Below are 15,087 nucleotides of genomic sequence, written 5' to 3'. Positions count from 1 at the left end.
ATAGAGGGTCGGCTGCTAGATTTCTTGCTGTGAGATGCTTTTCGCATGTTCTTTGCTGCGGTTTCGTTCGCTTTGGTGCTTTTGGCTTCCGCATCTGCCTCGGGAGGGTTTTATTGTTCGCGCATCTGTCATGCCTCGGAGCCTTGTTTGTTCACCCAAATTGTCCTTTCATTGTAACCATGGAGACCAATTACTTTAGTAGATACTATAAATACACGAGTGACTGTATACCTGTTCATTTGGACGTTTGGCTTTGTTCCCTGTAGAATTGTAGCATCTGTCTCACTGCGGAATTCCACAGTTGACGTAAGGCAGGAGATGCGGAGATTGCGGAGTTTAGACTAGACTGGGGCGATAATCGGAGCCCATCAAAGGCTTCTTCCCACGCGACCGGCTCAACAGATCCTGGACTTCATCTTCCACCACCCTCCAACCCACCAACCCTGCCTGATCATGACCCAACCAGGCGAACCGGAGCCATTGGTCTCCTCCCTATGGACCCGATCCCTAATTGTACGTCCATCCCCTTCTTCCCTCCCAGCCTAGCCATCCTCCATCCTCCATCCTCTATCCTTCCATCCAGCCAACCAACTAACCAACCAACCAACCACCCAGTCCGGAGCCATCGCTGGCCTCACCGTTGACTGCTCCCTCTACCCCCTCGACACGATCAAAACCCGCCTCCAAAAAGCCCGCACACACGGCCCCTCCACCACATCAGCAGCACCCAGCCTCTCTCTCCGCCAAACCATCCGCGGCATCTACGCCGGTCTTCCCTCCGTGCTCTTCGGCTCCGCCCCGTCCGCCGCATCCTTCTTCATCGTCTACGATGGCGTGAAACGATACCTTCTTCCCTCCCCTACCTCCTCTAATAAGGATACCACTCCCTCCCGCTCCCACATCATCCTCACGCACTCCCTCGCTTCCTCGATGGGCGAAATCGCCGCCTGCGCCGTCCGCGTCCCCACCGAAGTCGTGAAGCAGCGCGCCCAGGCCGGTCTGTTTGGCGGCTCGAGTCTTCTTGCCTTTAAGGATATTTTGGCCCTCCGCAATGCTCCCCATGGTGGGTACATGCAGGTTCTCGGGGAATTGTATCGTGGCGCTGGCATTACTATTGCCAGGGAGATCCCGTTTACCGTGTTGCAATTTACTATGTGGGAGAGTTTGAAGGAGGGGTATGCGAAGAGGGTTGCTGCGAAGAATGGTGATGGGAGTGTTGGGGTTGTGCCGGCGTCGACAAGTGCCATGTTTGGGAGTGTGGCTGGAGCTATTTCGGCCGGGTTGACTACGCCGTTGGATGTTGTTAAGACGAGGGTTATGCTTGCGAGACGCGGTGGGGATGAGGGCAGAGTCAGAGTTAGGGATGTTGTGAGGGAGATTTCTAAGGAAGGGTTTGGGGCGTTTTGGAGGGGGATTGGGCCCAGGGTGGCGTGGATTGGTATTGGCGGGGCCGTGTTTTTGGGGAGTTATCAGTGGGCGTGGAATACGTTGGAGGGCAAGAGGGAGGTGGAGAGGGAGAGGTTGGAGAAGGAGGCGATTTGATGGGTTGATTGGTTAGTATTAGTCTTGTATATAATTATGGAAGTGGTGGCGGTCTGTATACTAGGGTATGGATACTAAAGATGAGGGTATAGTTATAGACTAGATGGATGGGATTCATATTATAGAACTCTTTCATGATTGTGATTTCTGTTTTTTAGCTTTTCTCTATGGAATTCTCCCTCAACATCCACGACATCTCCTCCACTTGTTCTGGAGTGAGGAGCTCTTTCATCTCCTGCAACGTCAAGAAGTCATGATCCTCTATCGCGAACCCGGGCTCGACCGTCTACACACATCGTCAACCATCTGTATCTTGAACGTTGTCTTATTGCAGAGAACCTACCTCAGTGATCAACAACCCCCTCTCCTCCCCATCGTCATCGGCATGACCCTCCTCAGGCAACAAATAGCTCGCCTTCCACTTCCCCCCCTCAACCACCCACTCCACCTTCTCCCCTCTTTCCACCCCATGTCCCACCACAAACTCCTCCACTGGCGCCTTGCCATCCTTCTTCTCATCCGCGTGAATCACCACATATCTCCCCCGTCCACGATGTAGTGTATGCACAGTCCGACTCTTGTTCCGGTGGAACGCACCGAGCGGCGACCCCGGCGTGAGAAAGTAGTGGATGCAGGTACCGGCGGAGCGAGTTGCCGCGCCGTTGGCTATGGGGATTTCTTGTGGATGGCGGAAGGTTTCCTGGTAGTAGCCGCCTTCAGGATGTGGGTGGAGATCGAGGGATTGGATGGTTTGGATGACGGAGGGGGGTTCTTTGGTGGGTTGAGAGGGAGGGGGGAAGGGTGGGTGGGTTTTGGTCATAGTTAAGTTGGTGTAGGATTGGATCTTTGTTTTGAGGTGCTGGGAACTGTTGGATGTGAGTAAGCTGTGAGGTGGTATTCGGGGTTAGTGTGTGGGTGGTAGTGATGGGATATGAAGCAGGGTATTTAAGGTAGTATTTATGGGATCAATGGTGGTGGATGGAGATGATATCAGAGAGAAAGAAAGGGGTTCTTGGCTATTGCCGCATCTAGTGGGTGATTGATTTCAGGGTGTTGAGTGAAGGTTTATGAGTGATCCAGATGGCATTTTGGCCTCTCTTGTATAGTTCAAGTGCTGTGATATCATGGTGGAGAATGGTGCCGGTAACTGGGAACTCAAATCCGACTTAGCATGATGAGAACAGGCAGAGGGATTTTAGGGATAGCCTGTAAAATCCAGAGCGTATTTGAATGGCTGCTAGTCAGTAGATCAAGTTGAAGATCAATTAGCCGTGGGGGAGAGAAGAAGAAGGTGGAAGATGAGCAGATCCCCGAGGGAAGCCGGGGCTCGTGCCTCCCGCCAGAGAGAGACGAAGTGAGAGAGAGACTCGGGGTGAGCCCATCGTCAATAACATCCCCCATCCGCCATCCTTCCAGGCAACAAACTTCCTCTCCTCCTCCTTCTCCCCGTCCTGCTTCCCCTTCTTTTCTGCTCTCTGTCCGTTCATATTCATTCCTTACTGTGTTATCTTCCTTCGGGCCTGTCTTCACTCCCTACAACTCGGGGAATGTCCCCCTCCCCTCTGTCTCTGCGTGCCTGAGCGATCGTCGCTTCTGCCTCCGCATCGTCCCTTGCACCTCCGCATTTCCTCTTCCACTGCGTCTCGCTCCCCGCCCACTGCATGGCCCGAAAAACAAGCCACCAGAGGGTCACTTATGGTATGTTTGTTGTCTAGAGTCGGTCTGCTGGGCTTGATTGCCATTTACTCCCCGGTTACACCACCGCTGCGTTCCGCGCTTATCTGATCCTCCCTCCATCCCACTTATGCGCCAAAGTGGACTCGAGACTGACATTCAATTTCTTCTCCTCCCTCTAGTCCTCCCTCTGCCTGATGCCCCTGGTGGGCATAGACTAGGCGTTAATGGACTGACGGTCGATACGGACAATTCCATCCTGTGAGCCTTCCCCGTCCTCTTGCGCCAGTTGGTCCTCCGCAAACCCGGCTGCGACAAACTCCGCCCGTTCCCGCGTCCAAAGCCACGCCAGTTCTAACTCCACAATCTTGCAAAGGTATTCCGCTGGTCGCGATGGCGTTGTCTGCTCGTGGGACCTCAATCGCCCCCTCTCGGGCGCATCGTCGTCGAAATCCGGCTCGACAACCTTCAGAAACCAAGTTCAAGCTCACAGTCATTGGATCAACGATATTGTCTTGACTAAGAACAACTCGGCGCTCGTTTCCGCATCGTCCGATACCACTGTTCGATTATGGCGGCCACACTCGGAGAATACCGAGGTACCGCATCCCATCGGCAAACATGCCGACTACGTGAAAGCCTTGGCAACGCCCGGAAATCATTCCTCTTGGGTTGCATCAGGCGGCCTGGATCACAAGCTCTATCTATGGGATCTGAATGGCGGCGGTGAAGTCCTTAGCATCGATGCGTGCGGGGAGGACCGGACGGCAAAGGGTTCGGTCTATGCACTAGGCGCTGTATCGTCCGTCCTGGCCAGCGGTGGACCGGAAAGCGTGGTCAGAGTGTGGGATCCGAAGTCCGGCAAATTGATCACCAAGTTCGTGGGCCATACCGACAATATTCGAGATATCCTCATCAATCAAGATGGCGATACCATCATGACCGCATCCTCCGACCAGACGGTCAAGGTTTGGTCGCTGACAGCGGGGAGATGCATGCACACCTTGACGATGCACAACGATAGTGTCTGGTCGCTTTATTCAAATCATCCTCGCCTGTCGGTGTTTTATTCGAGTGATCGGTCCGGCTTGGTTGCTAAGACTGATACGAGACACTCTGCGGATATTGAGCAAGGTGTCTGCGTTGCAGCCCTGCAGGAGCACGAGGGTGTTATCAACGTCGTAGCCGCCGGAGACTATATCTGGACAGCAACACCGAAGTCCAGTATCAATCGGTGGAGGGATATCGATACCACGGCTGAGATAGAAGCACCGGCGTCAGGGGAACGGAAGTCCAGCGCTGAAAAGGATGCGGCGAAAGGAATGCCCAAGAAGATACCATACGAATCCGTCCTCTTACTATCAAACACATCCACATTCCCTAATTCGAGGGTTCCTCGCGACGCGGCGCCGGGAGTGGCTCCGCATGCACAGGGGCAGGCTTCCGGCTCAGACATGGAAGATGAACTGGGACTGACCCTGCCTGTCCAGTCGTTGCCGGAGGAGACGATAGAAGGACAGCATGGCTTGATCAAACACTTCATGTTAAATGACCGCAAACGAACTTTGACCCAGGATTCCGCAGGAGAGGTTGTCTTATGGGATCTTCTCAAGGTATGCTATGGTCTTGTGGTCGGGATCTGACAAATGCTGATGTTGGCAGTGTAAACCTATTCAATCCTTTGGCAAGCGCCATATGGATGACGTGGCATCTGAGATTAACACCACTGAGAGTATTGCTCACTGGTGCACAATCGATATCCGCACCGGAAGGCTATCGGTGATCCTGGAGCCAGGACGCTGCTTTGACGCCGAGATATACGCCGACGAAACAGACATAGAGGATAGTTCCCAATTCCGCGACGACCAGAGAAGTATGACAAAAAAACTCCTAAAGTTGCTGCGTGACCAAGTGCTGATGACGAGGCAGTCAACCTGGGTAAATGGATACTGCGCTGGCTCTTTGCACCTCTCGTCGACGAGCACGTTCGGCGCGATGCCCAGTATCGTGCCATGGCGGTTGCTAGGGCGGAGGAAATGGCCAAGCTGACCACAACGAGCGCCTCTGCGCCAATGGATATACCGTCAGCAGATGGATCAAGGCGGCCGTTAGGCCTGCAGACTCCTATAGATCCCTCTTTTTCAACCTTCCGGTCCGGATACGACTCCCTCGGTAGCCCTACGACGCCCGGTTACGGCATCGGCTACGCAACGAGCCCGGGGACGTTAGGGTCACCCGTGCTACCACCACATAGCTACAACAATAACAGCTACTTCGGGACATCCATCGGCGAGGCTTCGGACTTCCTAACATCACAGCAAAACCCGGACCTGACTCGAACATCTTTCTCAGATCGATCGAGCGATTACTTTTCCTCATCGTCCAAGCCCCCGGGTCTGACTCCGCTGGACACGGACAAGGCACCACCGACGCCGGGAGAGCCGACGCCAACTGCCCTTCCGCAATCACCGGTCGAGCCTGACAAAGAAGAACGAAAGAGGGGGGCATCTATCTTTGGAAAGAAATTTCGGATGGACTTTCCCAAGAGAATGGGCCGGTCCTCGTCGGAAGCCAAGCCCCAGATTCAAGAAGAGAAAATCGAAGAATCGGACAAGTCATCGGTCAAAGAAGAGAAGGTGTTTGAAACCAATCTTGGTGGCTTCATTGAGCGAACCCGGCACGAGTACGAGGAGTGGCTGTCTGCCAACCCGGGGCAGGAGTTGGTGTCCGCCTTTACTCCTAGTCCTGACAACGAGACGCCCGAATTGCAGATACCTCCTCGTACGGCTGTGTTCATCCAAGAGGAGTCCGGCGACACGGCAGTGGCGTCAGACTTGTACAGGGGCACTGTGGGGGGCATTAGCCAGGACATTGAGAAGTTGGAGAAGCCCATTCCGTTATGGCTTGCTGACTTGCTGCTCAAGGTATGCATACCCCCTAATGGTTATGGTATTCTGGCTAACATCGGTAGAATCAAATGCCTTTCAAAGAGCCAGTTAAGATTGCATTTACGCTGAAGCCTTACGATGATCTTTTGCCGCCTGTGGTCAAGCCAGAGTATGTACAGCGTGCCCGTGGGAGAGTCATGACTAACCAGGACAGGCCGGCTACGAGCGCAAACGCGAACAATAACCGACTCAACGCCAATCGCATGCTTCGAGCCAAGAAGATCCTTGCGTACGTGGCGGAGCGGATTGACCCACCTAACCCTGATGAGCCAGAGGAGGATGCGATGAAGCCGGAAGAGTATCTGGAGCTGTATTGCCAGAAGATGGTATGTAGCTATGGTTGTCCGTGTACATGGGGAAATGCTAACCAAAACAGCTGATACCGCCAAACATGACCCTCGCGACGATACGGGCACACATCTGGCGCTCATCTGGGGATATGCTGCTGTATTACAAAGCGAACGGAAAGAAGGAGATCAAAACCGCCCCAGATGGAGAGAGCAACCACCTTGATGGTGGCTCTCATCGATTCCTTGATCCCGCAAGCACCAGCGGCGAAGCTGGAAGCGCGCCCCCAGGAAGCATCCACTCGCTGACGGCCTCAGGGTCGGGTGCTGCCTCGATCAGCAATACCTGATGACGCCGTGGTATTCTTCTCTGTGTATATTGGTGTTGGCATACCGAGCGTATGGCTGTACATAAGGCGATAGCAAGTGTTAGCGTATATTCAATCAATCCCACGAGTATGTTGTTTAAGGATGCAGTGCATGTTAGGGTGTATATAAATACCCGTAGAAGTGACTTGCTCCATGAACAGATGATCTTCGTTCAGGTCCAAGACTAAATCCTGAGATCGGAGATAACCAGGTTATCTGCAGTCAACGGAGCTCTCACGTGCTGTCACGGTTTGATACCAAGCGGCAATTGTAGTGGTTCCAAAATAAAGTGAAGAACAGGCAAAAACTTACATCATTCTTAGATCCATCCCTCAAGATCGTTAACTGGTAAAGTGACTGGAGATTCCCGATGTAAGGGGAATATTCATACTGCAATCGTCAACCCCACTGCAACTACATATATAAGACACATCACATCCCGATATGCTCATCTGCTACTACTATTAGTAGTTAGTGTATTTCCCCTCATCCCAACTTCAACATCCCACATACAACTAAAAACACAACATAATGACCAAACAATCATCATCCCGATTCACCACCTCCTTCCGCCTCCACAAACAACGAACAACAACCTCCCCATCCACCCAACCCATCCCCGCAGAAACAACACAGACAACCATGTCCGAACAGAACCAAAACCAACACCAAAACCCCAACATCAACCTCACCATAGAAACCATCCACGCCCCATCCACCACCCCCCACAAACCAACCAGCATCACAATCTTCCTCGCCGGCAGCACTCCCCCTTCCCCCACAACCACCAGCAGAGACTCATCCAGTTCCATCCGCATCTCCTCCTTCACCTCCATCAGACGTGACCCAGCCCACAGCCAACCACCACCACCTCCACCCCCAACCTGGCGCGATACCTTCTCCACCCATCTAGCCCATTACTTCCTCCCCAAACCAGAACCACAACCAGACACCAATCCAGATAGTAATATCATCACATCACCCCCCCAAACCATCCACCTAACCATCTACGACCCCTTCCGTCCAGACTGGGACAGCCCCTGGCGCGAAGATCCCTCCTTCCCGCCGTTCAAGGAACAGGTCTCTTGGGAGATGGAGAAGCGGGAACGGGCTGATATCGTGCTGTTTTATTTTGATCCTGGGAGTGCGGCGCCGATCAGTCTGTTGGAGTTGGGGCTTTGTATGCGGGAACCTGGGAAGGTGGTGGTTGTTTGTCCGAGGGGGTATTGGAAGAGGGGGAATGTGGAGATCGTGTGTGAGAGGTTTGGGGTAACGGTGGTGGAGGGGTTGGAGGAGGGGGCGAGGGTGGTTGGGGAGAGGGTTGAGAGGGTGGGGAGGGAGAGGGAGGGTTGTTGAATGCTGTTTATTGGATGGTGATAGAGTGGATTGGCTGATTACATTGGTTAGGTGCTTCGTTTGTGCATCGAGGACTCTTATAGATGATATATAGTGAAGTATGATTTTGATCGATAGATCTGCTGTGTCACAGCCCGAGATACTATAATTTCATAGAAGTTTAGGCATAGATAATATAGAGGATCGAGTCAGTACTAAGTATAGCGTCTCAGCTGGCGACCAGATCATGGACCTACAAAGTGACAACACAACTGGTACTTAGTAGATAATCAGTTGCTTTTCAGTTCAAACTCTCGATTCCCTTTCCCAACAATTGATCAATCTATAGAACCATTACAACGGCGTGTTTTACACTGATTATAAACCGTGCCGATGAGTATCCAACACCACATGAGACCTTTCTGCTTGTCATTCACGCAACATATGCGTTGCTTCAAGGTACATTGTTCCTTCTGCTAAGAAGCATGGCCGTAGAACCAGTGATCCGTTTTGTTGTAAAAAATGAGATGAATATCACCAAAACGATGTATAACGCGTTGTACACCATATTTCAATGAAGCAGGATATCGCTAGAGTAGGGCATGGGATCAACAATATACTGGCAATTGAAATCACATATGCTGCTCGTTTTGTATTGTGCGCCTGACTATCAGGAGCCCAAGTGGTGGAGGCTCGGAACCTCACTTAGATGACGGCCATTGAAAAAGTAACAGATTCGAGTGGAAGATGGTGTGGTGAATGTGCTTGCTATGGCCAAAGCATCTTTCTCTGTCTTTGTCAGATTTGTTCTTTATGTAGAGATTCACGAGGGGTAGGGTAGATAGGAAGCCACCATGTCAGAAGGAATTAGAGGCCCTTCCATGAGTATGACCCTCTGGACAGGAGTTCCATCCTGACCGAGCCGCTGATTCAGTATCCTTTAATATGGGGGCGCTGAGTTTTTTGTTTGTCTTGCGCGAACCATCCTAGTGGGATCGGCACAAGAAAAGATACATGCTATTATTTGTCATAGACGTGGGAATGGTATCGCCATGTCTTACATCAACCATACCCTATGGAACGATGATCTTGAAAGCGTGAATAAGCGGTATCAGCCTGCACCATCCACTTATACCCAGTGTAAGTGTGTTCCGTTTGGGTCTGATATTGGCATAGAAGCGAATCCTGACACGCGATTTTCACTTCATCGCCATTCCTAGCCTAAGCAGTTTTTCCCCGACAGACATAAGCACATTCTCACCATTTATCCAGTCAGATACCATAACCCCATGCATGCCAGATGCGCATCTAAGTGCTCAGCAAGGTCCGAAATATTCTCTGCCTTGATGTGAACAGCCGCACCGTGAACCCCCAACGCGATGTTCCATTATGTTGCGGATGGCAGTTGGGTTTGGAGTGGAAGCGATATTAGCATTGATAGAAATAGAAGAACAAGTCGCAATAGTAGAGGCAAAAAGGAATGGGTAGGGGTGGTAGCGGTAGAAGGTAAGGAAGATAGATGTAACTGTGAGAGGATTTGGTGGTGACAGTACTGATGGAAGGAGTGGTAGTAGTGATGGTTGATATTGTTGGTAGAGCCGGACGTACATCGACCTGAGGGATGATAGTTCTCTTATGGTCTTCTTGGTAGCAGACTCTGCAATAGCGATACAAGCAGTTAAGTTGTGTTAACGATATATATATGGTAGCCATGATCATGTTGTAATCATGGCAGTCACCGGCGCACGAGCATTGAATGTCTGCCGGTACAGACTCATCACCTCAAAACTGCTTTGTTCAAGCCAAACCTCAGTCAACATGACAAGTGTCGCAGCGTGATAGCAGCCCGTTTCTTTACTATGTATTCCTGACAGCACAGGGACACCCACACAGTGCTGTGGTAGGAATGATAGAGCAATATTTGTCCAGCCTTTGAAACAACCAGAACATAGTATATCCTTAAGTTGCGCGTTGCCTCTCACAGGTCCTTCGAGATCGTTCCGTAGCAAGACAATGGCTTGCTGACTTATCTTCCATTGTCATGGTTCAGTGCTTCTGTTCAGACGATTAGTCTTCAGCACGTCGATGAGTTCGGAGCAGCACAGGGTAGTTTGAATATGCTTTTCTAGAGACTGCATTCCTGCTCCTTTCTGTCTGGACAAATTTCCACCGTCACGCTGCTTCATTTGTCCAGGGCCACATATACACTGTTATATATAGTCATTTCAGACCAGAATGTATAGAATCCATGACTGACTGCATTGGATCTTTCGTTATATATCCAGTAAGTGCGTAGGAAAGATAAAGGTGAGACTGAGCGTCGCGTGGGAAGAAGATTATTCCACATATACATGGCTAATGCAGAGAGACATCGTCGTAGTCGGCCATTGTATAAGAGCCTGGAAAGTGCAGAAAAATCATAGCACATGCGGGGGAAAGCCCGTTTCACGGAACGGTATATAAAATGCAAGACTTAGCTGGTCAAGAACGGGTCGCATCCATCGTCCCTGAGATTGAGGGAGGAGCACCCACATGGACTGGTGAAAGCACTGTCAGATCTCGGATGGATCATAGCAGCAGTACTATAGTTGTCAATGGGTTTGTGAAAGGTGTGTATATATAAGCACGTCTGCAACTTCGTAGGCATAGGAGCGACAGTATATAGTTTTATTCATATCGGATGACTGATAGTGCATGTGGAAGAGGGACTGCCCGGTCACATCCTTGAGACCTTCATAAGATAAAACCACCCATGCGTCGTTACTGCAATGGCGCCACTTGGATTGTGGCCATGGGGCTTTCATCTTTATACTTTCTGCGAAAGTTTTTGCCATTGGCTATAGAGATCGGCACCTTTGTCCCTCGGACTTTCTCTTGATAATAATGGAGCTCTACATGACTCTTCATACTGTCACTTTCACGAGCGCCTGAAATGCGAGCAGAGATGATATGGATAGATCCTGGAGGGGAGCACCCCAGGATCTTAAAATATATATGAATGTTTGTTTGAAGGACACTCTGATGAGAATGATAGCTGAACAAAACCGGTGAGGCCTCTCTTATAAGGTACTTGCGTATTCTAGATTCCTTGCTTCTGTAGGAAGCTTCCGGTCCTGTGTGTGCGAGATACAGAAACTGAGATGTCGGAATCTTCCAGCGGCGTATCTGGAAATAATGCAGGACGGGTTTCTCCGCTGTCCTTAAGACGTTGTAATGGCCTGTTAAGTTACTGGTTTTGTGCATCCCAGTTATGCGTCTTGATTTCGGAAATATAACCGAATAATGTAGCTAGTCTACAAAATGCCTGCACCTCTTCAAATTGGCCTTCTTCCGGCGAAGATATAAAGTCTACCTCTTCAAACCCTACCAGTACATCGTTCGATGCGATCTCGGATAAGAGTATAACAATATGGTAGCGCGGTTTGACGATTAGGGTAAGGCTATCCAATGCTTCCCCGTACTTCCTCACAGTTGCTGCATGGCTTGCGCTTTCAGAAGGTCTCTGTCAAATACGATATACGAGTTAACTATACTTGACGCATTAAAGGCGATAAGATAGGAAGTGGTGACCTGAATAAGTGACCATAGTCAAACTAGACTTATATCCCGTTAAACCCCGCAATAGTCCAGTGGAAAGCTTTTCAATTAGCACTATCCCTTGACAGACTTCCAATGCTGTTCCATCACCTGCCTAGCAGTAAGAGGCTTAATATCCGGAAATATCTCATTCAAACTTCCCTCCCTAGCAACCCGCGCCTGACCCGTAGCCATCCAAGTTTCAAAAATAGCCAAGAAGCACTGAAGCCTCTCCTTAGGAAACTTGTTATACGACTTGACATGACCCGGTAGCTCCGTAATTTGTGATGCCTTCAGCTTGTCGATATCATCGTAGACGACGTCAAATTTAACCCCCTTTACCTCCTCCGCAAGCTTCAATAATTCATTGAAGGTCAGTTCGTCACCGACAATGCGGAGCTCCCGGGGCCACTTTTCGAGATCGAGCGCGGCAATCACGAATCGTGCGATATCAAAGGTGTACGTGAAAGTAACTGGTGTGTTGCCATTTCCGGGGATCGCAGCAATATTGTTCTCCATATCAAGTACCAGCACACTGTGCGGGTGGTACGACTTCAGTGTTGGGGGTGCGATGTACTCTAGGAATGTGCCATTATAGACGGGGGCCCATTCGAGGTTAGAATTTGCCAGGGCTCTGAAAGAAGCAAAGTAGTGTTCAAGAGGTGGCAGAATAGAGACATCTCTACGATAATTAGAAGATGTGGTATGAAAAGCAAGATGGAGACCCACTCTTCCGGATAAGGGATGGCAAAGGAGCTAGGAATGAATCTCTTAGTGACAGACGATGCATCAGCAGCCTTGATGAGATTCAGCTGCGATGTTGCGAGGGAAGTAGCGTTGATGCCGAAGGCGCTGATGACCGTGTGGATGTTGTGTTCTTCCAGGAATAGCTTGAGCGAATCGATGTCCTCGTAGTTGACTTGGTATGTTGGGACAAGTAGCTGCTCATCTTCGGTGGGCTCCTGTGAAGCATAAGATGATTCTTACTACACATATGTGGTAACCTAAGCTGACTTACTCTTCGTGTGAGGGCGAACGCACGATGTCGGGTCTGTGAAGCCATCACCTCCAGAAGGGTACGCCCAACAGCACCTGTTCCGCCCGCAATGGCAACGTTGACCATTTTTATATAAGCCTTAATACTACAATGCCAGAGGCAGAAGACTGTGAATTGTCGAGATAGTGAGAAGGGCTCACAGACTTTTATATACTCGTATTTGGTGAAACAATGCCGGACTTAACAACCGGAGATACGGCTGGGATGACAGCTGGAGCAACACTTGGCCGACCAGTCGCGGATACGTTGGCCCACATCATTCTTATGGGTTGCAGGTCCAAATATTTACCTCTAGCCTACCCGATTAAAGGACTTAGTGAGTGAAGCAGTATCATGGTTTCCAATAGGAGGAAGGCATGGTCACGTAATGAGAGACAAGGAATGACACTCACGTGATGTTGGAATATCCTGCGCTTTACTTGTTTGGGCGCCGTGTCCTGTGTATCAGCCACTCTATATAACCTCCCCCTTAAGAGCTCTGTCCTTGGTTTACGGCCTAAGGTGATGTTTCTTTCATCGGTTTAATAGCAGTACCCTTACAATACTACTTCTTGCCTCTTCTTAGAGTCGGAAAATGGCAAACAGGCACAACCGTATCAACTCTTAGTCAATCTATTCTTGTAAGAAGAGAGTTTGGACGTCACGACCACCCGCGACTCCTCCATCATCAACGTCAAGGAAGTAGTGAGACGAAGTCCCAGACTAAGAAGGTTTGCTGGATATGCAGATGAGTTTGTTAAACCTGTTTTCATCAACAAGGGCCAACAAGGCTTTATCTTTCGGTTTGAACACAACAAGAGAGATCTCTGCTTGAAGTTGGTAGGTTCATTATCCTTATCAAACATACTCAAACTGATGATGTATCTATACAGTTCTATGACTACCAAGCACCCTACACTGTCCAAGAAAGAACCTTAGCCTTTATCTGCCCATTTGCATGTGAATCACGTGCCTTTGCTCGTCTATGCGATTTGCACGAAAATGGTCATTGGGCAGTGCAGTGCCATGGATGGATGTATCTTACAGACTCCCAACTTCAGCAGCTTCAAAGAGTAAGTGGAAGGGAGAGACACGACCCGAACTGGAACAATGCCCGCTGGGCGATTGTTAAAGACTTCATTGCTGAGGACCCACTAAGCCGACAAGACGAAGGGTTCCAGCAAATCGTGTCAAATTTTGCAATCCCAAGACGTGGCCGTCTCATGCCCCAGGATGTAAAGAAAGCAAACTATAGAGGAAGTCTGATTGTAGATCTGGGATCTACGTTTACCTTTCCATTCTACCGGTCTTACGCTAGCCTGTACGAATTTAATGCTGTCTACAAAAGTTTAGACGAATATGGATTACCTGATTGGGACTACTGAGACCTATCATAAACTTCGGCTTCTCATCGACTTCTGGTGAAATCACCCCAGAAAATACATTCCTCTTCTGCTAAATCGTTCGAGCATCGAAATTACCTTTAAATCACCCCCGAAATAAATTTCTCTGGCAGGTGTACACAGACTATCACTCTGGCTTGGTGAGATAACATTGAGTGGTACTAGCTACAAAGATGGCATGACCACCATTGGAATTGCGCCCTTGCAACGCGCATATCCATATTTGGCATACGGACCCGGGAAGCTGACGGTCAGCCTGGCACTATGGAGTATGTGTATGCTTGCTGCAGCACCAGGCAATTCCATCCTGATGCAAATCAAGTACCGCTATGACCTGCATAGCTGCATACAAGTACAGGGCGGGTTTTTCAATTTTCAACTGGGGCAGTGACATAACGATTGCCTGAAAGCGCTCAATTGGTCGATGCGCCCCCGGAATCTGGCTGTTGCCAACAGTCATTCCTTTTCAGCAAAGCTCGTCCGCGCTGCTTAGTGGCATCCATCTGGGCATTAGGTTTATCGTAACGCTTCAAGCCAAGACTTGTCGTCGGTGAAGCGAATAGATTCTGGAGCCGTGTCAAGCAATAGTGGTATCGTATGATGTGGGCAGATGGGAAAGTCATCTGGGAAGGACTGAACAAATACGTCTTTAGGGGCTTGGATTCACCTCGATTAAGTTCAATTGATATCTCTTTAGGCCGACAGAGGCTATCATGTAAGATGCTCGCTATGCAGCTGCCTAGATGGCTTCAGCAAGGATATGGCTTTGAGTGCTGGCAAAGCAGCTCAAACCTCGCATAAAACACATTAAATAACACAGTGGCGCAGATGTAGGAAAGGTCGTCACCGCAGCTGAATACACAAGCGAGGAGAGCTTTTATACCAGAATATAGGAAATATGTCTCAATCGGCCCAGG

The 15,087-nt window shown here is 49.9% G+C and overlaps 7 protein-coding genes across 7 annotated transcripts; 5 read left to right on the top strand and 2 right to left on the bottom strand.

Annotated features, from left to right (window-relative positions):
• Positions 1-453: 453 nt before the first annotated feature.
• Positions 454-1,542, top strand: An18g02850 (uncharacterized protein; the record flags this gene model as incomplete). Its single annotated transcript, XM_001398708.1, has 2 exons — positions 454-513; positions 616-1,542. The coding sequence occupies 2 exons, from the start codon at positions 454-456 to the stop codon at positions 1,540-1,542; spliced, it is 987 nt and encodes a 328-aa protein (XP_001398745.1).
• A 154-nt stretch (positions 1,543-1,696) lies between these two features.
• Positions 1,697-2,362, bottom strand: An18g02840 (uncharacterized protein; the record flags this gene model as incomplete). The annotated part of the gene is made up of 2 exons (XM_001398707.1): positions 1,697-1,828; positions 1,886-2,362. The coding sequence occupies 2 exons, from the start codon at positions 2,360-2,362 to the stop codon at positions 1,697-1,699; spliced, it is 609 nt and encodes a 202-aa protein (XP_001398744.1).
• Positions 2,363-3,346: 984 nt separating this feature from the next.
• An18g02830 (uncharacterized protein) lies at positions 3,347-6,801 on the top strand (the record flags this gene model as incomplete). The annotated part of the gene is made up of 6 exons (XM_059745685.1): positions 3,347-3,477; positions 3,593-4,829; positions 4,879-5,089; positions 5,146-6,140; positions 6,188-6,490; positions 6,541-6,801. The coding sequence occupies 6 exons, from the start codon at positions 3,347-3,349 to the stop codon at positions 6,799-6,801; spliced, it is 3,138 nt and encodes a 1,045-aa protein (XP_059605634.1).
• Positions 6,802-7,462: 661 nt separating this feature from the next.
• Positions 7,463-8,438, top strand: An18g02820 (uncharacterized protein; the record flags this gene model as incomplete). Its single annotated transcript, XM_001398705.3, has 3 exons — positions 7,463-8,000; positions 8,271-8,274; positions 8,333-8,438. The coding sequence occupies 3 exons, from the start codon at positions 7,463-7,465 to the stop codon at positions 8,436-8,438; spliced, it is 648 nt and encodes a 215-aa protein (XP_001398742.3).
• Positions 8,439-8,729: 291 nt separating this feature from the next.
• Positions 8,730-10,899, top strand: An18g02810 (hypothetical protein; the record flags this gene model as incomplete). Its single annotated transcript, XM_059745684.1, has 11 exons — positions 8,730-8,807; positions 8,890-8,987; positions 9,189-9,299; positions 9,399-9,479; positions 9,573-9,661; positions 9,706-9,759; positions 9,891-9,921; positions 10,001-10,055; positions 10,162-10,261; positions 10,552-10,764; positions 10,847-10,899. 11 exons carry the CDS (start codon positions 8,730-8,732, stop codon positions 10,897-10,899), a joined length of 963 nt encoding a protein of 320 aa, XP_059605633.1.
• Positions 10,900-11,381: 482 nt separating this feature from the next.
• An18g02800 (uncharacterized protein) lies at positions 11,382-12,854 on the bottom strand (the record flags this gene model as incomplete). The annotated part of the gene is made up of 4 exons (XM_059745683.1): positions 11,382-11,657; positions 11,843-12,413; positions 12,461-12,693; positions 12,750-12,854. The coding sequence occupies 4 exons, from the start codon at positions 12,852-12,854 to the stop codon at positions 11,382-11,384; spliced, it is 1,185 nt and encodes a 394-aa protein (XP_059605632.1).
• Positions 12,855-13,052: 198 nt separating this feature from the next.
• An18g02790 (hypothetical protein) lies at positions 13,053-14,152 on the top strand (the record flags this gene model as incomplete). The annotated part of the gene is made up of 4 exons (XM_059745682.1): positions 13,053-13,104; positions 13,354-13,408; positions 13,490-13,607; positions 13,661-14,152. 4 exons carry the CDS (start codon positions 13,053-13,055, stop codon positions 14,150-14,152), a joined length of 717 nt encoding a protein of 238 aa, XP_059605631.1.
• Positions 14,153-15,087: the final 935 nt, after the last annotated feature.

The sequence above is a fragment of the Aspergillus niger genome (genome assembly GCF_000002855.4).
Source record: "Aspergillus niger supercontig An18".
NCBI classification, from domain to species: domain Eukaryota; kingdom Fungi; phylum Ascomycota; class Eurotiomycetes; order Eurotiales; family Aspergillaceae; genus Aspergillus; species Aspergillus niger.
This window is presented reverse-complemented; position numbering and strand designations above follow the sequence as displayed.